Consider the following 21,124-nt stretch of genomic DNA (forward strand, 5'->3'; position numbering starts at 1 on the left):
TGCATCCAGATATGACACGAAGCTCATAGAGCCAAACGACCATGATGGAGTTAACATCTCCAAATGCGGGACCAACGAACGGTCTTCCGTCGCCGTCGGGAGTTGGATACCAGTTCGACCCTCAGCTAATCCTCGACCATCTGGCCCAAGTCTGCGAAATCACACTTGGGGCTTCCAGGAAAGATCTAGAGAATGTGGGAAGTCTGTTATCAAAGGCACGGGTTTCCGAAACTACCCAACGTGTTCAACGATGGGCCGATTCACAAGCTGCACTGTACATCCAGAAAGACAGTTATACTGCAGATACCCTAAACGGCGTGCTTGACGAAGCTGGTATGTTGCTTGACCCTAGATGGCCGCCATAGCTAACCTCTTCTCTCAGGCCCAACTACGTACAGTTATACTCTTGCGACCGACATTTCGGACTCGCCATCCACAATTTCCTCTATCGCTCTTTTGAAACGGCCTTCACCATTAGAACCTACGATACCCATTTCCTCACAAATACAAATTGTTAATTTACCGGGTGTTGCCTCGCTGACTAGCAATGCTGGGGGGCAAGGCGCCCAGGTTTCCCCTTTCGAGATCCTTCATTCAGTTGTACACCTTGCGCTGGCGCCTTATTTTGATGCATATACGAAAACTCAGCAAAACACAAATGGAAATCGAGCTCGGTCAGACGTTGAAGCCAAGACTGGCATACCAGTTACCAAGAAGAGAATCGCAGAGCTAGAATTAAGTCTGCTTCACTTGCAGCAAAATATAGAGATTCCGGACCTCATTCTTTCTATGCATCCGATGGTCCAAAATGCGCTCGATGAGGCTGCTGCTCGCAACACTCGACCTACCGCTGAGTTATTACCAAGTCAACTCATACACGATTCGACGTTTCTCAACGCGTTACAATCCATTGTCAATGGTTGGATCAAATCAATACAAACCATAACGAAGATGTCGCGAGATCCAAGTAGTGGAACTGCAACTCAGGAGATACAATTTTGGCTTTCCATGGAATCCGCTCTCGAAGGGATTGAAAACCAGCTTCGCGCGGAGGGTGTTACCTTGACCATGGAGATTCTTCGAACAGCGAAGCGATTCCAAGCCACTGTTAGTTTCTCTGCCGATACTGGTTTGAAGGAGGCCGTAGAGAAGGTGCAAAAGTACAACCAGCTGATGCGTGACTTTCCACTTGATGAGCTTCTTTCTGCAACATCTCTGTCGAAGATTCAGGATGCTTTGGCTTTAATTTTTACTCACCTCAACAAAAAGCTTCGAATATGCCCATACCCAATCCGTCGTGCGCTACCTCTGGTGGAGGCAATCTCAGCGGATCTTGATACGCAATTGCATTCCTTACTCAATGGACGTCGATTGATGCATCTTGATTATCGAGAATTCAAGGCCCTGATGAGTACAGCAGACTCGATTTGGAAAATCTGGGATGAACACATTAAAGAGTTTACCAATGTTGCACGTGAGGTAACACGACGAAGAAATGAAAAGTTCATCCCAATTAAGATTAGTCCTAAACATGCGGAGCTTCAGGCGAGGCTGAAGTATGTCAGCACTTTTCGAGACAACCACGAACAGTTACAAAAGACCATTGTTACTGTTCTCGGCCCGCGAAGCGGAGATGCTATGGCTGATGGAGCGCCTAACGGAGCGGTAATCGTCGAAGAGATGGGTGATGTTGATGCCGTAGAAGAAGTGCAACAAGCTTATGCCGCTTTGAACAACGTCGACTTGCTTGATGTGTCTCCAGAAGGAACGCAAATCTGGGTCCAGGCCGAGATCACCTATAACGAGCGCACTTCACGTGTTGAAAACTCTATTATTGCACGCCTTCGAGATCGGTTGGCTACAGCGAAGACTTCAAATGAAATGTTTCGCGTATTCTCAAAATTCAACGCCCTGTTTGTCCGACCGAAGATTCGAAGCGCGATCACAGAGTATCAGACCACTCTGATTGACAATGTTAAGCGTGATATTTCAGCGCTCCACGAACGTTTCAAACAACAATACGGCCACTCCGAAGCACACGCGATGGCTCAGCTTCGAGATCTGCCCCCGGTTTCAGGTGCGATTATCTGGGCAAGACAAATCGAGAGGCAACTTGATGCGTACATGCGAAAGGTTGCCGATGTTTTAGGCCATGATTGGGCTCTGCATTCAGAGGGACAGAAACTTCAGAGCGAAAGCAACCTGTTCCGAAAGAAATTAGATACTCGACCTATATTTGAGGCCTGGCTCCATGATGTCCAAAGGAAGCAAATCTCGATATCTGGCCGTCTCTTCAACATCAACAAGATCAGAGCTTCAAATTATGCGCTCGAGCTAGCTGTGAATTTCGATCCGCAGGTTATCGCCTTGTTCAAAGAGACTCGCAATTTATTATGGTTGAATTTTGGCGTCCCCCACCAAATTAACAACGTGTCAAAAGAGGCAAAGAGGGTGTATCCCTACGCTGTGAGCTTGATGGAGAGTGTGCGTACATTTGCACAAACTTGCCGACAGATATCCCAGATGTCCGACGTCTCAATACTTCTTGGTGGATATCAAAACGACGTATATACGCTTATCTCCAAAGGAGTACCACTGAAGTGGGAATCATTTGTTCACTCATATGACGTGCATCTTAAGCAACCCTACCTCACCAATGGCACCAACGATCATATCCAGGGTGGTCGCGGTGAGAGCAAGCACGTTCAATTTGTCCGCGAGTTCGCCGTATCTGTATCCCTTCTGCAAAGCAAGACCATCGCACTTGCATCCATAAATGTGACAGTCCAGAAGGCCCTTGCAGAATTAGAGACTTGTCCGTACGATAGCGCAGCTCTGGAAACTCGCCTCGAGACCATCCAAATGGCTGTAGACCAGCTGAACCTTGAGAATTATGTCAACCTGTCCTTCTGGGTAAAGGAAATGAATGAGAGAATCAAGGCGACACTTCTGGTCCGTCTGCAGCGTGCAATAGAAGCATGGATCGAGGCCTTTCAAGATGATCGCTCAGAAGGGGTGAATGACGACAGCCGAAAGAAACGGTTCAGTGGCTTGGAGGACGGCCTTGACCATTATGCTCCAACTTTAGTACCATTAGTCCATGAGGTCTCCATGCGAAATCAAGTCATATATCTAGATCCGCCATTGGAGTATGCGAGAGCTAGCTGGTTTTCGCAGCTTCACGACTGGCTTGGTGTAGTGTGCAATCTTCGCAAGGTAAAGGCCTCAAGGTATGAAATGTCGTTATCCACCACTCACGACACCGAGGCGCGCTTCAATGACTTACCCGCATCATGCGCCGGTGATTTATCCCAGGTGTACATGGTTGTCGAGAAGAAGCTGCAGGATATTAGTGTGTATATCGACAAATGGCTTCAATTTCAATCACTCTGGGATCTACAATCGGAGCAAGTGTATGAACTGCTGGGAGAACATCTTTCGAAGTGGCTTCAGCTACTCCAAGAAATCCGCAAAGCTCGGTCAACATTCGACACGACGGAAGTAAGCCGGTCATTTGGCCGCCTTTCCATTGATTACGAGCAAGTTCAGACCAAAGTCAATGCAAAATACGATCAGTGGCAACATGAAATCTTGACCAAATTTGGCGGTCGCCTGGGGAATCGTATTCGCGAAGTGCATGCAGAGGTCGAGAAGGCACGTAAAGATCTTGAAGTGCAGTCACTCGAAGCATCTTCAACCGCTCAAGCGGTTCAATTCATCACTATTGTGCAAGCATGCAAACGTAAAGTCAAAACATGGGGTCCCGAAGTCGAGATATTTCGACAAGGCCAGACAACTTTGGTCCGCCAGCGATACCAATTCCCTCAAGATTGGCTAGGCGTAGAACAAATGGACTCCGAGTGGACAGCGCTCAACGAAATCTTGGCACGTAAATCCAAGATTGTCCAAGATCAAACTGATGCCTTGCGAGCTAAGATCACCGCTGAGGATAAGGTTGTTGGGGAGAAAGTTATGGAAATTACAGCACAGTGGAATGAAGAAAAGCCGGTTTCTGGTACAATTGCTCCGGAAATAGCTTCTGCAACTTTAGCCTCGTTTGAGAGTCGCATCACGAAACTCAACGAAGAGTTCGAAATGGTGTCCAAAGCAAAGGAAGCACTCGACCTTCCTGCTAGTGCGGATACTGCTCTCACGGCAATACTTGAAGAAGTTCAAGATTTCAAGTCCGTCTGGGCAGCTCTTTCAACGATTTGGAAAAGTCTTAATGATCTCAGGGAGACTTTATGGAACAGCGTCCAACCACGGAAGCTTCGCTCGTCTATTGACGGTCTAATCAAGATGACAAAAGAAATGCCCAGTCGGATGCGTCAATATGCCGCCTTTGAGCACATCCAAAACGTTCTTCGGCAATTCTTGAAAGTCAACCCTGTGCTTTCAGATCTCAAGTCGGAAGCAGTACGCGATCGCCACTGGAACAAAATTTTCAAAGCTCTAAAGCCTGGTAAAAGATACTCGCCTATTTCAATGACTTTGGGCGAAGTATGGGATCTTAATCTGACTGCGAGCGAAGTCATCATTCGTGACGTGATCACACAAGCGCAAGGTGAAATGGGTCTAGAAGAATTCTTGAAGCAAGTACGCGAAGTCTGGTCAAATTACTCGCTTGATTTGGTCAATTATCAGAACAAATGCCGACTGATTCGAGGTTGGGATGACCTCTTCGCAAAGTGCAGTGAAAATCTCAACTCCTTACAAGCAATGAGACACTCGCCTTACTACAAAGAGTTTGAAGAGGAGGCTAGTTCCTGGGAAGACAAACTCAATCGGACGCATGTACTTTTTGATGTTTGGATTGATGTGCAACGCCAGTGGGTTTATCTTGAGGGAGTGTTCACTGGGAACGCGGATATCAAACATCTCCTGCCCATCGAATCTTCTCGTTTCCAGAATATTAATTCCGAGTTCTTCACTGTGATGAAGAAAGTTTACAAGCAACCGTTCGTCCTCGATGTTCTCAACATTTCGGGAGTGCAAAAGTCGTTGGAACGTCTTGCCGATCTGTTGAACAAAATCCAAAAAGCCCTCGGAGAATACCTCGAGCGAGAGCGCGTATCTTTCCCAAGATTCTACTTTGTCGGAGACGAGGACTTGCTTGAGATCATTGGCAATAGCAACGACACCTTGCGAATAGCAAAGCACTTCAAAAAAATGTTTGCTGGTCTGTCTGGACTGATCATGGATGAAGACCATCTCATCTCTGGTTTCACTTCGAGGGAAGGCGAAGAAGTAAGATTGAAGAAGGAAATCTCCCTCATCAAGACCCCTAAAATCAACGATTGGCTGGCCTTGCTTGAAAATAGCATGAAGTCAACCCTTGCAGAGCTGCTCGCTGAAGCCATCGAACGTTATGAGCCGCTGTTTAACGCTGAAGAACTAGATCAGGATTCATTGAACGAATATATTTCAGCATTCCCTAGTCAAATTGTGGTACTTGCCACGCAAGCTGTCTGGACATCGTCTGTCGAGAGAGCTCTGGAAGGCGGTGGATCATCGTTGCAGAGTTTGTTCGAACAAGAAGTGAAGGTTCTTCGTCTCCTCGCTTCCACGGTTTTGGGAGACCTGGATCCAATACAGAGGAAACGATGTGAACACCTCATTACGGAATGTGTCCATCAGCGCGATACGATTGAAAAGCTTGTCAAACTCAACGCCTCCACTCCTAATCACTACTTGTGGCTTCTGCAGATGAGATATGTCTACAAACCGGAAGGTGAATTTTCGCAGCGTCTTCATGTGAAGATGGCAAACGCAAAACTGAATTACGGCTTTGAATATCTTGGTGTCGCGGAACGTCTGGTTAGAACTCCTCTCACCGACCGGTGTTTTCTCACACTTACCCAGGCGTTATGCCAACGTCTCGGCGGATCACCTTATGGACCAGCTGGTACAGGTAAAACTGAATCTGTTAAAGCGCTCGGTGTACAGCTTGGAAGATTTACCCTTGTGTTCTGTTGCGATGACACTTTCGATTTCCAAGCAATGGGTAGAATCTTCCTGGGAATTTGCCAGGTTGGAGCATGGGGATGTTTTGATGAGTTCAATCGCCTTGAAGAGCGCATCTTGTCTGCAGTCTCTCAACAAGTCCAAAATATTCAGCTTGGGTTGAAGCAGGGCATGGAGGACGAAAAGTCACAGATTGAACTTGTTGGCCGTCAACTACGCGTCAATGCCAACACCGGAATCTTTATTACCATGAATCCCGGATACGCTGGAAGATCCAATCTTCCCGATAATCTGAAAAAGCTGTTTAGAAGTGTAGCTATGTCAAAGCCAGACAAAGAGCTCATTGCGGAGGTCATGCTGTACTCTCAAGGTTTCAACCAGGCTAAGCAATTGTCAAAACAAACAGTGCCCTTCTTCGACAAATGTGCAGCTGGACTTTCGAAACAAGCCCATTACGACTTCGGGCTCCGCGCTCTGAAGAGTGTACTTGTCAGCTCTGGCGGCTTGAAGCGTGCGCGGTTGACACAATCTGGTGGAGATTTAGGCCCAGAGGAAGAGGTGGAGCCTCAAATCATTGTCCAGAGCATTCGGGAGACTATTGCACCGAAGCTTATAAAGAGTGATGTGGAGATTATGCGATCAATTGAGGCAGAATCTTTCCCTGGCGTTGACTACGTTCCTGCAAGTCTGGTAAAACTCAAAGAGGCTATCCATGAGATTGCCCAGAAAAGGCATCTTGTCATCAATGAGACTTGGATGACCAAAATTCTCCAGCTTTATCAGATCCAAACCATCCACCATGGTGTCATGATGGTTGGAAATTCGGGCTCAGGAAAATCTGTGGCGTGGAAACTTCTGCTTGAAGCCTTGCAGAAGGTGGAGGGCGTGGAAGGCGTTTCCCATATTATTGACTCAAAGGTCATGTCCAAGGAGGCGCTTTACGGTAACCTCGATTCTACCACTCGTGAGTGGACAGATGGTCTCTTCACAAGCATCCTTCGTAAAATTGTTGACAATCTTCGAGGCGAGGAGTCTAAGCGACACTGGATTGTGTTTGATGGAGATGTTGACCCAGAATGGGTTGAGAATTTGAATAGTGTTCTTGATGACAACAAACTATTGACGTTACCAAATGGCGAACGTCTCAATCTACCCTCGAATGTTCGGATCATGTTCGAGGTCGAGACGCTCAAGTACGCAACACTCGCTACTGTCAGTCGTTGTGGAATGGTGTGGTTTAGCGAGGATACCGTGACACCAAGCATGATGGTGTCCAATTATCTGGATACATTAAGAAGTGTCGCGTTCGAAGATCTTGATGAAGACGCCGTGGCTACAGGACAATCCGCTGCCAGCGCCTTGGCTTTACAGGGGCAGGTCGCTGACCTTCTTCAAGCTTTCCTCACAACTGATGATTTCATCCTGAATGCGCTCGACAGAGCAGAAGCATTCAATCATATCATGGAGTTTACAGTTGCCAGGGTGCTAAATACACTCTTCTCCTTGCTCAACAAGAGTGTTCGGGATATAATTGAATACAACTCTCAGCATGTCGACTTTCCACTTGAACCAGAGCAAGTCGAAGCCTTCGTTTCTAAGAAGCTTCTCTTGGCTTTAGTCTGGTCTCTGACAGGTGATTGCCCGTTGGGAGACAGAAAAGCCTATGGCGATTGTCTAGCCGGCATCGCAACGTTCGGGTCACCGATCATGGGCGACAACTCTTCGTTAATTGACTTTGATGTTCTTCTGCCCAAAGCCGAGTGGTCTTCATGGCAGAATCAAGTACCCACAATCGAAGTCAACACTCACTCCATTACACAAACCGACGTGGTAATCCCGACGCTTGATACTGTACGACATGAAGATGTTCTCTACTCTTGGCTCGCGGAGCACAAGCCTCTCTTGCTTTGTGGTCCTCCTGGTTCTGGAAAGACCATGACATTGTTTAGTGCTCTTCGAAAATTGCCAAACATGGAAGTCGTCGGTCTCAATTTCTCCAGCGCAACTACACCGGACCTACTGATTAAGACATTCGAACAGTATTGTGAGTACAAGAAGACCGTCAACGGTGTCATTCTTTCGCCAACACAAATTGGACGCTGGCTAGTACTCTTCTGCGACGAGATAAATCTGCCTGCGCCTGACAAGTATATGACACAAAGAGCAATCTCATTCCTGCGGCAGCTTGTTGAACAAAACGGATTCTGGAGGACCTCGGACAAAACTTGGGTTACGCTCGATCGTATTCAGTTCGTAGGAGCCTGCAATCCTCCAACTGATGCAGGTAGAACTCCAATGGGTGCCAGGTTCCTACGTCATGCGCCACTGATCATGGTTGACTACCCCGGAGAGCTTTCGCTTCAGCAAATCTATGGCACATTCAATACTGCTGTTCTTAAAATTATCCCATCACTCCGCGGTTATTCGGAGTCACTCACAAAGGCAATGGTCAAGTTCTACTTGCAATCACAGCAGCGCTTCACACCAAAGATCCAACCTCACTATGTCTACAGTCCTCGAGAACTTACCAGATGGGTCCGCGGTATCTACGAGGCTATTAGACCGCTAGAGTCATTGTCTGTAGAGGGTCTGGTCCGTATCTGGGCTCATGAAGCCCTGCGTCTATTTCAAGATCGTCTAGTCGCTGAGGATGAACGCAAATGGACTGATGAAGCAATTCAGCGTGTTGCTTTGGAATTCTTCCCAACCATCGAGGAAGATAAAGCTCTTGGCGGTCCTATTCTATTCTCAAATTGGCTGTCAAAGAACTACGTACCAGTCGACCGAGAACAATTACGGGACTTTGTCAAAGCTCGATTGAAGACATTTTGCGAGGAAGAAGTCGATGTGCCACTAATTCTGTTTAATGATGTGTTGGAACATGTTTTACGAATTGATCGTGTTTTCAGACAGCCTCAAGGACATTTGATTTTGATCGGTGTTAGTGGCAGTGGGAAGACCACACTTTCAAGGTTTGTTGCTTGGATGAATGGGCTGAAAGTGTTTCAAATAAAAGTCCATGGAAAATATTCAGCTGAGGATTTCGACGACGATCTGCGGGATGTCTTGCGTCGCTGTGGATGTAAGGGTGAAAAAATATGCTTCATCATGGACGAGTCTAATGTTCTCGATTCCGGATTTCTCGAAAGAATGAATACTCTTCTAGCCAACGCCGAGGTGCCCGGACTATTCGAAGGCGACGAGCTCGCTTCGTTGATGACGGGCTGCAAAGAAGGTGCGCAACGACAAGGCCTACTTCTCGACTCACAAGAAGAGCTGTACAAATGGTTTACTCAACAAATTGTGAAGAATCTCCACGTGGTTTTTACGATGAACCCTCCCGAGGATGGACTCTCCTCCAAAGCCGCTACCAGTCCTGCTCTGTTCAATCGTTGTGTGCTTAATTGGTTCGGTGATTGGTCAGACCAGGCTTTATTCCAAGTTGGTACAGAACTTACGCAGTCTGTTGATCTTGATCGACCGAATTTCACAGCACCGGATAGCATACCAGTGGCATATCGGGACCTTCGTCTGCCTGCTTCTCATCGTGAAGCTGTGGTTAACTCTATGGTTTACATTCACTACTCTCTCCAACGCTTCAACGTTAAACTCCTCAAACAACAGAATCGGGTTACTTATCTTACTCCGAGACATTTCTTGGATTTCGTTGCCCAATATGTTAAACTGTATAACGAAAAGCGAGAGGATCTCGAGGAACAACAGCGCCACTTGAACGTGGGTCTCGAGAAACTGCGAGACACTGTAGATAAAGTCAGAGATCTGAGAGTTAGTCTTGCGGAAAAGAAAGGCCAGCTTGAACGGAAAGATGCCGAGGCTAACGAGAAATTGCAACGCATGGTTGCCGACCAGCGCGAAGCAGAACAACGAAAAACAACTTCTCTTGAAATTCAAGTCGCTTTGGAGAAGCAGGAGTCAGAAGTTGCGGAAAGAAGAACATTGGTCCTCAATGATCTTGCCAATGCCGAACCAGCTGTAATCGAAGCTCAAAAGAGCGTCAGCAACATTAAACGACAACATCTCACCGAAGTTCGTTCTATGGGTAACCCCCCACAAGGTGTCAAGCTTGCTCTTGACTCTGTCTGTACTCTACTTGGTCACAAAGTAGACAGCTGGAAGACGGTTCAAGCCATAGTCCGCAAGGATGATTTCATTGCTAGTATTGTCAATTACGACAACGAACGACAAATGACTCGAAATCTCCGAATCAAGATGAGGAACGAGTACCTTTCCAACGAAGACTTTACATACGAAAGAGTCAATCGTGCCAGTAAGGCCTGTGGGCCCCTTGTTCAGTGGGTACAAGCTCAAGTCAACTACTCTGAAATTCTTGATCGTGTCGGTCCCTTGAGAGAAGAAGTAGGATTACTAGAGGAGCAAGCACTTCAGACGAAAGCGGAAGCACAAGCAGTCGAAAACACTATCAACACTCTCGAACAGAGCATTGCGACATACAAGACAGAATATGCTGCTTTGATTAGTGAGACACAAGCTATCAAATCAGAGATGTCTCGAGTCCAGTTCAAGGTCGATCGTAGCGTGCGACTCCTTGATAGTCTTTCTTCAGAGCGTGTTCGTTGGGAGGAAGGCAGCAAGTCTTTTGAGACACAAATTGGAACCCTTGTGGGCGATGTTCTTGTCGCTGCTGCATTTTTGGCATACAGTGGTCTCTACGATCAACAATTCCGGAAGAACATGATGGACGACTGGCTACACCAGCTTCAACTATCAGGGATCAATTACAAACAACACAACCCCGTAACTGAATACCTCTCAACTGCTGATGAGCGGCTCGGTTGGCAAGAGAATTCCTTGCCGGTAGATGATCTTTGTACCGAGAATGCAATCATTCTGAAGCGTTTCAACAGATACCCGCTGATCATCGATCCCTCTGGTCGAGTGACAGAATTCCTCCAGAAACAAAGCAAAGACCGACGACTTACAGTCACGAGTTTCTTGGATGATTCGTTCACCAAACAATTAGAAAGCTCTCTCCGGTTCGGTAACCCTATCCTTATCCAGGACGCTGAATATCTGGACCCTATCCTAAATCACGTCTTGAACAAAGAATATCAGAAGACTGGTGGTCGTGTGCTCATCCAGTTGGGCAAACAGGAAATTGACTTCTCGCCCGCATTCAAGATTTATCTATCCACTCGAGATCCCTCTGCGACCTTCGCCCCAGATATTTGCAGTCGAACAACATTTGTCAATTTCACTGTTACACAGAGCAGTCTTCAAACCCAATCATTGAACGAAGTGCTGAAGTCTGAGCGCCCCGATGTCGATGAGCGCCGATCCAATCTCATCAAACTTCAAGGCGAGTTTAAGATTCATCTAAGACAATTGGAAAAGCGTTTGTTACAGGCGCTCAATGAGTCCCGAGGCAATATTCTAGACGACGACAATGTCATTGAGACGCTAGAAACATTGAAAAAAGAGGCAGCCGATATATCCATCAAAATGAGCAACACCGAAGGTGTCATGGCAGAAGTAGACGAGATTACTCTTCAGTACAACATCATTGCGCGATCTTGCAGTGCCGTCTTCGCTGTTTTGGAACAACTTCACTATCTGAACCACTTCTATCAATTTTCACTTCAGTATTTCCTCGACATCTTCCACACTGTGCTTCATGGGAACAAACGCCTAGCTAGTGAAACGAATCACAATATCCGACGAGATATCATTATCGAAGACCTCTTTGTCACAACATACCAACGTACATCTCTTGGTTTGCTACAAAAAGATAGAATTACACTTGCAATGCTTCTCGCCCAGGCTGCTCCATACAAGATGGACAAAACACTCATTGATGTAATGCTCGACGATGGCGTTGAAGGAACGGATTTGTCAACAGAAACTCATATGAGGGAAGAAGTCATTGCCAGAGCTTCAAAGCTGCCAGTACTCAAAGGCAAGCTTGATGCTGTTAGTGCTCAGACTTGGGACCGTTTCTTACTTGAAGAGAAAGGAGAGAATTATGTTCCTCAAATCTGGGATGAGACATGTGACCAGCGCGATCAAGAACTACTCTCGCTCCTCTTGGTTAAACTTTTCCGTATGGATCGATTTGTACCCACTGCTGAGCGATTCGTCACAGCTGTTTTCGGAAAGGGTCTTCTGGACACTACCGAGGATCTCAAGCAGACGGTCGATCAAGTCTCCGCCCGCAGCCCTATCGCTTTATGCTCAAGTCCAGGATTCGATGCTAGTTATAAGGTCGACAATTTAGTGGAACGCTCCCGTACATCTTGCACCAACATCGCCATGGGATCTAATGAAGGTTTGGCGACCGCGGACAAAGCTATCAGCAACGCCGCCGCGAATGGTTCGTGGGTTCTAATTAAGAATGTTCACCTCGCCCCGACTTGGCTACAAAGTCTTGAGAAACGAATGGACTCTCTCAAACCGCATGCCGACTTCCGATTGTTCCTTTCCATGGAGTCGAGTCCTAAGATCCCAGTCAATCTTTTAAGAGCATCCCGTGTACTGATGTACGAGCAACCTGCTGGTATACGAGCAAATATGAAAGATTCTATGGCTTCTCTTTCGACTCGGTCGGTCAAAAATCCTGTTGAACGAACGCGGCTCTACTTGCTGTTGTCCTTTCTACATGCTGTGGTTCAAGAAAGATTGCGATATGCGCCAAATTTGGGATGGAAAGGCTTCTGGGAGTTCAATGACAGTGATGTGAGTATATCTTCTCTTCCACCAAAGACACCACTAATCAGCTTCTAGTATGAATGTTCTGCGTTCATTATCGATACCTGGGTCGAAACAGTCGCAGCGGGCCGTACCAATGTTGCACCACAAAATCTGCCCTGGGAGATGATTCGAACTCTGATCATCGAAACATACGGAGGAAAGATCGACGATGAAGGTGATTTTGCCCGTCTTACTCAATTAGTGAACTCCTTCCTTACCCCCTCGGCATACGACATTGGCCACAAGCTTGTTGAAGGAAACACCGTGGACGGCGTCAGTGACGAAGATGACGGAAGTTTGATTGTGCCTAGCGGTACCTCGCTACAAGAATTCACCCAGTGGATCCAAAAGCTTCCAGAGCGAGAACCTCCAACCTATCTTGGACTGCCCGCCAACGCAGAGAAGTTGTTACTTGTTGGTCAAGGAAGAAGCATGATCGAGAACCTTGACAAGATTACAGAGCTGTTGGATGAAGGAGAGCAAATTATGGCTGAAGCCACTTGAGGTTATTTTTCATTTGTATGAAGAGAAATTTGTTTTCTTGTAGAAATAATAGGGAGGGTACTAAGGTTTTGGCGTATATTGTGTGACATGATGCTACAACGCATGGTTGTGTAAAACATGGGATGGCTTTAGCGATTGCGCTTATACCCAGTCTTGCATCTGATGGCCTTCAGACTGTCAATTTATTTGTTAAACATATGTAGCATAGCAGTAATAGAGATAACATCAACAATTTGGTGGTTGCCGGCAGTCTCTTCGTGGCAATGCTCTAAATCGTTGAGCTTACTTATCAGTTAAGTAGGAGGTAGGAGTATGGAGGATCCGTGCGAGGTGAGTTTCATGTTCATTAGTCTAATACACAGCATTTTCTAGCTCGTCTTTGAAGTACGTGAACTAGCTGTGCTAAAGCAATAAGTCAGACTCTACGGATTCACCCACATTATAACAGAGAGACATAGCATACGGCTTGAAACATCTGTCAACAAAAATAAGGTCAGAATAATCACTAATTGCTCGGTAGAACTTGTTTAGAGGTACTGTATGTCACCCGCACTTATAAAAGTATATTCAAGCTCTACTTTCACGACTTATTTGATGATATCAATGTTCCTTAAGGGTACTAACATTCCCTGAATCTTCACCATGGGAGTGGATGCAATGGTGCATGAGGAGCTTCTAATTCCAGTCAAGTCGTCGAGGTGATGAAATGTGTCATTCAGATCTAATTGCTGTTCTAAAGAACTGGATGCGAAAGGAGCTTAGGCAGAGTCTAACTCTGTCAGTATCGTGAATACTGGAGCCTCTCTCTTCAACAGCGCTACCGTCTCAATCCAAAATTTGGTCTGGGCCCTGAGCCTTCTTTTGATTGTACAAAAGAAGATGATCTTAACGGGCAATAACAGCAGGTCAGTTCTGAATGGTTTATTCAAGAGTATTAGCTATATTATTGGGAAGGAATATTGTACTTACTTCTTCACGATCTGCTCCTGATGTAAGCTCCTCGATCAACAACGTGCTGCGTCGCAGCGTCTCCCAAGTTGTGGCCGCCCTGTTCAGCAGTCCAGGCAAATATCTTGAGGACCAGATCGATGCAGAGAACTTGCGCAGAAGCCTGGATTGACGGTATTAATGGCGATATTAAATTGGAGTCGGTCTATTCGAGCGTTGAGCCCGCGCATCCACAGAACATTAAGAAGCTTGCTGGTGGTGTAACGTTCTATGTTCATCCTTTCCATGCCATTGAAGCACGCTTTGGCTGTGTCTAGCTCAGTAAGTGCGTTGGGTGCTTTGAGTTCCCTGGACTTGGCCCAGAAATGGTTCTCAGATGAGTCAATTGTCAACTAAACTGGTGCTCCAACCGCTTTCGCCGTCCAGTTTAGAGGATTTAGGAGGTGTACAGAAACAAGTGCCGTCCCAAGATTTGACCTGCACGTGTGCCTCATGCCCGGTCTTCGACTCAACGTAATCCAAATATTTTACGCCAGCATTGAGTATGACAATATCGAGGCCATCCAAAGTATCAGCGCGCTTGCCAAAGGCATCGATACTGGCAAATGACTCATGTTCAAGCTCCCAAATCTGCACTTCGATTGCTGGGTTGCCGCCTGGAGTTGCGCCTTAGCTATTTTGCTTTTTGCAACTGTTTGTACAGCAAGAATAATCCACGCCAATCCATGTGTGGCTAGTTCTTTGGCAGCCTCCAGTCCCAAACCAGCATTGGCACCAGTAATAATAGCCGTCTTGCCATCGAGTCGCACATTCTGAGGAAGCGGCTTAGGTTTGATCGTCAACTGGCGGTAGAAGAAACCAGCAAAGGTGCCCATTTTGTTTGTTAGTGAGTAGGCTTGAACGATACATGTGTTTGTTGACGATTTACAGATGAGTTCGAGCGTAAGCAGAGACAAAGCCGCGTGTCGCCAACAAGCACCAACATCAGAATGGATGGAGATGGTAGAATTTGTAAGAAATCTGACATTTGGGTGGTCAGCAAATCCCATCTTTTCACAAAAGGCTGCTTGTGGTTATACATTTTCCAGTGTCTAAGATCGATATTGACATGAAACTGAGCTATAGTTCTTTGCTGATATGTTAGGAAATAAGGGAGAATCTGATAAATGAACTTCCGTTTTACAGGCACCAGTGAAGAGATCGTAGGGAAATGTCAGCAAGGCCGATCGTCAGTATCCTGGTTAATCACGTCCACGTCTTTCAACGTGTGAGAAATACACTGCTGACAACCTGTATTTTCGAAACTCAAGGACCTTTTTGAAGAAAGACCTAGAGGCTTCTGAGTACTTAGCGGGGGACCCTAAATCTTCGCAGACATTAGCAATCTTTCATCACGCCTGTCGTGTCTTCATAACACATTGAACGATCTTTGCGGCTCTGACGAGCCTTGATTTTTCCTGCCAGCAAATATATCCACAGCCTTCTTCAGGCACCGGCAGAACCTTCCAAGCCATGTCTAAATTTAGGTGGTTATTGGACATTGTCCGCCACTATCAGCACGGCTTCAAATCCTAGCACACACTTGCATGTTCAATAAGAAACCTGCATAAGCCGCACTCTCCAACAAAAGCAAATATTTTCAAGCCTCTCGCCACCGTCCAATGATTTATTGTGTCGTACAGGCCACAAGGCGACCATTCATATCTTTGTTAAAACGCCATATCGCAATACTCGGTTTATACCGAATTGCCATCCTTTCCCAGAGGGCTGATGTCTCGAAGGTGACCCAAAAGAGATCTGTGCCGTGCTGCTCTTATGATAATGTCATTGATGCGGCTGAAAATGGAAGGCTCTATTTCCATAGGCCGATTCCTCTTGAGACGCCGCGGCTCTGGACCATACGAGTCCGCACCGTTAAATTTTCACAAGAGAAGACATTAGTTCACGCAAACAGACCTTCCCCTCCTTGGAAATTTAATTATACGTTTGTTGGGTTGAAAAGGCTCATTGTAGCCGTAACGAGCTCTTAATACCGCCGAAGGGAGGAGGCACTGGGAGTGTCGTTCAAAATCCATACAAATAGCGTTCACTGATGAATATCTCTCGTAAAGCCAATTAAAATGATTGACTACTCACATTGTCAGTCGCGAGTGGATCGTCTAGCTCATGGAACTTCGCCATCGACAGACAACGCTGTTCTTCATTTCTTTGGTTGTCTAAGGTTTGAAGAACGTCAATCATTCTTGGATAGCCTTGATGATTCGGATCGAGCGAAGCAAAGAATTCAAGACGAGAATACCAGGATACAAAACATGAGAAATATCTTTGAGATGGAAGGCCACAATACAGCTGCAGGTAGCCTGCTCTATCGTTTCAAAGTAACTTTAGGGTATAGGTTTCCCAAACTCAATAATCTTCCTCGCCCTAGAATTGACCCGGTTCCAAACGCGAGAAGTGCTGAGGCTAGAAGGAATCTGAAGCGGGCAGAAGAACGTGAAAAAGAGTTTGTGCTTGAGGATCTCAACGCGAACATCATATATTTCAAAAAGGAAAAACACGACCAACATCTGCAACCTTACGATCATCCAAAGTTTCTTCCCAGCAAATTTCCGGACCAAAAGATCAAACTCAGTCAGCTTCTGAAGGATGATTCCGATAGTAATCCTTTGATGTGGAAGTGCGAAGAGAACATGATACGGTACTTCCATCTTCCAGCAAACAACATGGAATGGATTGAGGTGAGAACACTGCTACTCATCGCATACATAATTGACTGGAATTCCAGGAAGCAATAGCAAGATACTACGATGAAAGGAACGTCCAACTTTCTGGTCCATATCAAAAACCACGAAGACCAGAAGACCACTCCAAGACAAGAATGCTCTTGCGACCGCAGTATTGGCGGGGACTTCAACATGGCAATCACATTGGCTTACCAACTCATACCAGACATATGCGCCCAAGATGTTATCCTATCTCAACAGGTATGAGATACAGGCTTCGCATAATGTTTACAGGAGTGCAGACTAATAGTTGCATAGATTACCAGAACCTCGAGCCGCAGCCCAAAAACCTAGCACTTTTTGTAAGTAAGCCTAACGATAAGAAGAAGAATTGATGCTAAACCAACCACTTCAGATGCCATACTTACACTGGGAGACTGATCGGAGAAGAGCACGTTCCGCAGAAGTTGTAAGGAGGTATGGCAATGACCGCTGGACACCATTTGCCGAGGTAGTAGATCAACGGCATACGCCAGTCAATGTTTCCAAAATGAAGCGAATATCATCAGATGGTTTTCCAGAGCACATAACGACGATAATAGAAGCTGCTCAAGGTTGGTGCGGCCCCAAAAAGATAACTCTAAAGAGCTATCAAGGACAGACCTTGTTAGGCAAGCTGCTCTTGCTAGCAGCAGCGCTGTACGAAGAGCTAGATGCATATACGGATGAAAAGATGGTGAAGCATTACCTCACGAGCAACCCGCCTCTTCATCCTAGAAGGACTTTAGATCAAAGCTACTACTGGACGCTGAGAGATACTCGCTCAAGGGATCGTGATCAGGTTGTGTATCGTGGGACGGCGCCGCCGCCAAAACTCCTGCATCATCAATGTCGTAAAAAGGCGAACAAAGATCGACCATGTGCGCAATGTCAGGAGAATGCTAGCAAGGTACCCAGAGTGGTTATGGTTGATCAATTATGGATGTGGATCTTAGATGAGAGTATGTATTTCCAATGTCCACAAATGTGTTACGAAGCTAATAAAAATGAAGATACTGTCATCACCTGTTTTCCGAAAAGGTTCGGTAGGAATAAACCAGATGTCTCTGCGGTCCAGAAATGTATCCGCACGCGATTGAGGGCGGCAAGAATCGATGAAGTCCGCTCAGTCTACGATCTCGCAATTATTATCATTGATCAATGCTCCAGAGTTTTCTTTGATCGAACGCAATCGGAGGATCTTCAGCCCCAGGTAATGGATTGCTTCGGCAATGCTATTGGTAGGGTGGTAGGTTAATAGAGAGCTCATAAAGTGCTCGGCTAATCAGTTCAGACACACAAGCAAAGCATAGCATTCGACCATTTCTGGGAATGTACACGACTTGCATCTAAGCGATACAACTCCCGTAACGAGCCGGACAACGGCACAGCCAAGAAATCACAGAACGTCTTGCTCGATATCAACCCAGAGGGAGATTTACTTCGGGAGATCAAAGATATTATGGATGAGATTTTCATTATGATGCTAATTAAGAAGCAGGAAGAAACGGTAGCTCGAACGTTCGCTAAGCATATCAAACCACTTATAAAGAAGACAGCGTACTTGAGTAATGCGGCTGATAGTCGGACATCGGATGATGATAGCGATTCAAGCCGACGACATGACGATGGACTCCTGGCTTCTCCTGTACTGAGACAAGGTCCCAAGATAATCATTCCCCGTTCTGCAGTTTCAGAGGATTATGAATGGACATCATCGTCTGCAAATGAGCTAGTCGAGAGAATTGAGAGTCAATTGCAGGAATTGAAATACCTCCAGGACGCTGCTGAGAACGCTTCATTAGCTGTAAGACTCATCTGGTCCTGTCTTTACAACCATTTACTGACCTTTTTTAGTTGAAAGACCTCTTGAGTCTGAAACAGCAACAAGCCGGCGTTGTAGAAGCTCGAGAAGCAGTCAAACAAGGCGAAGAGACTTTAAGGCAAGGACGCGCAATTATGCTTTTCACCGTCATCACCATCATCTTCCTACCCATGACTTTCTTCCTCGGAGTCTTTGGCATGAACACCACGGAACTCATAGGAGACGCTCCCGGTTCGAGTAACTGGAAATACAAAGACGTCTTCAAGTTCATGAGTAAGTCTCATCTTTTTCTTCCAAGACTTATCATCGTCCTGACTACAGCCACAGTTCCCATATCGAGTGTAGTAATCACCTGCTCTCTCTGTCTCGCATTCTCCAAGCTCGTCCGCGCAGTTCTATCTTACGCTTTCAACATTTCCTGGACCTACTTCATAACGCAAACGTCGCTCTATGTTACCTGGCGCGATACTTCGTTGAACAGTAAATGGTTGCATGAAGATCGCAAGGTCAAAGTCAACGCTATGAAGACGAGAGCAAAGCAGAAAGCGCTGGAAGAAAAGATGAAGCAGGCTCGGCGGGTTGCGAAATTGGAGTCAGACGCAAAGCAGAAAAGGGAAATCAGGATTAGGTCGGGAAATATTGCAAGCTATAATATTGCTTCTCCGATTACGCCTACAATGGGAACAGCGGCTTTTGACACCCCGAGGAGGAATCAAAGGTTGCGGTCAAGTGATTTGGAGATGACGGGTGCCGTGATGCAAAACGGGGGATGAATCACTTCTGTTTTGTAAAGTGTTAGCTGTAAAGTAACGTGTAATGTATACATTTTGTACCACCTGAATCAGAAATCGACAGTGTGAGTACACAAGGCCCCAGTGAAACCTCGAGGAATCTTCGGCACCTCTGGCCGACTTGATAGGCAATGACCAACAGTCAAAGTCGAGTGTCTCAAATCTAGAATGTTTTTGCAATCGGAAACTCACAGTACTTGTCGTCAATTGAATGAGTTGAAGTCGAAGATGTCAAAAATCAAAGCCTGTTGTAGAAAGATCTTCCATTAGCCGCTCTTTCTTGTATTGCGTCAACCGCAGATTTCCACTCTGGTTGTGACTTTCGAAATAAGATATAGCATGTCCTTACTCGCAGCAATTGTTCCAAATACACAGCAAATTTCGCCCAGATCGCCTTTCGGTCCCATACCTTCAACAGAAAAATGTTCATATTACCGCTCGCCTTACAAATCAACAAAACTTCGGGGTATCAAGAAACATCGACTTTCTCCATATCATAGATCGTGCCATCGTGATCATCGTACATGATGCTCATAAATATGATGAGCGTAGGTTTTAGCGGTCGTTTCACATAATCTCTGTCATGCCAATCAGCTCATTTCCGGTTCTGTGCTGTAGCAAGATTCTTCTTCTTCGAGTCTTCATAATTGTCGAAACCGTAGATGGGACGACCTTGACGTCTCAACGCAAATATTACCTATATTCATGTCAGCTTTATAAACCGTTCAGAACACTCTATGCCTTCTTACGTCTGGTACAGTAACTGTTTTTCTGTTACAATGAGATGTAATTTGCACCGCATCGTTCAAAACCTGAGGTCATACATTAGTACATCTTTCAGAAATTGACTCTTATGTATCATAAACCTTTGTCAAATAGTCTTTCAAGGCCGTCTTCATCGAAGAGTAAATATCAGCAGAAATACGCTTAACCCCTCCACGCCGTGCCATGCGGCTAGAATTTGTTAATATTTTTGCCTTCAAGTTCCGCGCTATGCACGCTCGACAAGTAAACATACCGAATGTCTCCCTTGGCTATAGAACACACAATTAGCGCAATTCACATTCCGGAGGCCTCGCAAACACTTACTGACACCATCAATATTGTCTTTCAGCACCTTCCTGTGATACCATCAGCTCTCGGTTCCATGAAAAGTGTATCAGATGAGAAATAAGCACATACCTATGCCTCTTAGCACCAAATTTACTACTTTTCCCCAACCCCAACCCCAAAGATCCCTTCCCTCGTCCGGGGGGATGGCCTGAAACGGTTTTCCCACCAACAGTGGTGCGGGCTTTTGATGACGACGGCCCAGCAGTCCCTCGAGGCACAGAGATTGGCGAGTATGACGGCGCCATGTTTATGATGCTTTTATCGAAGACGGACAGATCGAGCCTGCAAACAGAAGGAAGTAAGATGTTGAGCGGGAAGACGCGTTGTGGGTCTGACTTGGGGGGCGCGTATCCACGTGATTGGACTCCGCACTGGTAAATGGGGTTGATCTGGAGTGGCTTTGGGTCTAACCGCTTTGGGTCTTAATTGGATAGATGCTAAGGGAAGGAACGGAACAGTCAAATAAGCATCAGATGATGGCCCTCACCTTT

The 21,124-nt window shown here is 46.1% G+C and overlaps 4 protein-coding genes across 4 annotated transcripts; 2 read left to right on the forward strand and 2 right to left on the reverse strand.

The window, feature by feature from the left end:
• Window positions 1-44: 44 nt before the first annotated feature.
• GLAREA_09487 (P-loop containing nucleoside triphosphate hydrolase) lies at window positions 45-13,194 on the forward strand (the record flags this gene model as incomplete). Its single annotated transcript, XM_008086084.1, has 3 exons — window positions 45-333; window positions 383-12,675; window positions 12,724-13,194. The coding sequence occupies 3 exons, from the start codon at window positions 45-47 to the stop codon at window positions 13,192-13,194; spliced, it is 13,053 nt and encodes a 4,350-aa protein (XP_008084275.1).
• A 1,329-nt stretch (window positions 13,195-14,523) lies between these two features.
• GLAREA_09488 (NAD(P)-binding Rossmann-fold containing protein) lies at window positions 14,524-15,017 on the reverse strand (the record flags this gene model as incomplete). Its single annotated transcript, XM_008086085.1, has 2 exons — window positions 14,524-14,798; window positions 14,906-15,017. The coding sequence occupies 2 exons, from the start codon at window positions 15,015-15,017 to the stop codon at window positions 14,524-14,526; spliced, it is 387 nt and encodes a 128-aa protein (XP_008084276.1).
• A 1,245-nt stretch (window positions 15,018-16,262) lies between these two features.
• Window positions 16,263-19,502, forward strand: GLAREA_09489 (Magnesium transport protein CorA, transmembrane region; the record flags this gene model as incomplete). The annotated part of the gene is made up of 8 exons (XM_008086086.1): window positions 16,263-16,880; window positions 16,928-17,126; window positions 17,184-17,227; window positions 17,281-17,866; window positions 17,918-18,153; window positions 18,199-18,711; window positions 18,762-19,002; window positions 19,057-19,502. The coding sequence occupies 8 exons, from the start codon at window positions 16,263-16,265 to the stop codon at window positions 19,500-19,502; spliced, it is 2,883 nt and encodes a 960-aa protein (XP_008084277.1).
• Window positions 19,503-20,115: 613 nt separating this feature from the next.
• Window positions 20,116-20,878, reverse strand: GLAREA_09490 (Histone-fold containing protein; the record flags this gene model as incomplete). Its single annotated transcript, XM_008086087.1, has 6 exons — window positions 20,116-20,217; window positions 20,270-20,332; window positions 20,387-20,474; window positions 20,539-20,554; window positions 20,610-20,641; window positions 20,703-20,878. 6 exons carry the CDS (start codon window positions 20,876-20,878, stop codon window positions 20,116-20,118), a joined length of 477 nt encoding a protein of 158 aa, XP_008084278.1.
• Between the last annotated feature and the right edge of the window lie 246 nt (window positions 20,879-21,124).

The sequence above is a fragment of the Glarea lozoyensis genome (assembly GCF_000409485.1).
Source record: "Glarea lozoyensis ATCC 20868 chromosome Unknown GLAREA4, whole genome shotgun sequence".
Classification (NCBI taxonomy): Eukaryota; Fungi; Ascomycota; class Leotiomycetes; order Helotiales; family Helotiaceae; genus Glarea; species Glarea lozoyensis.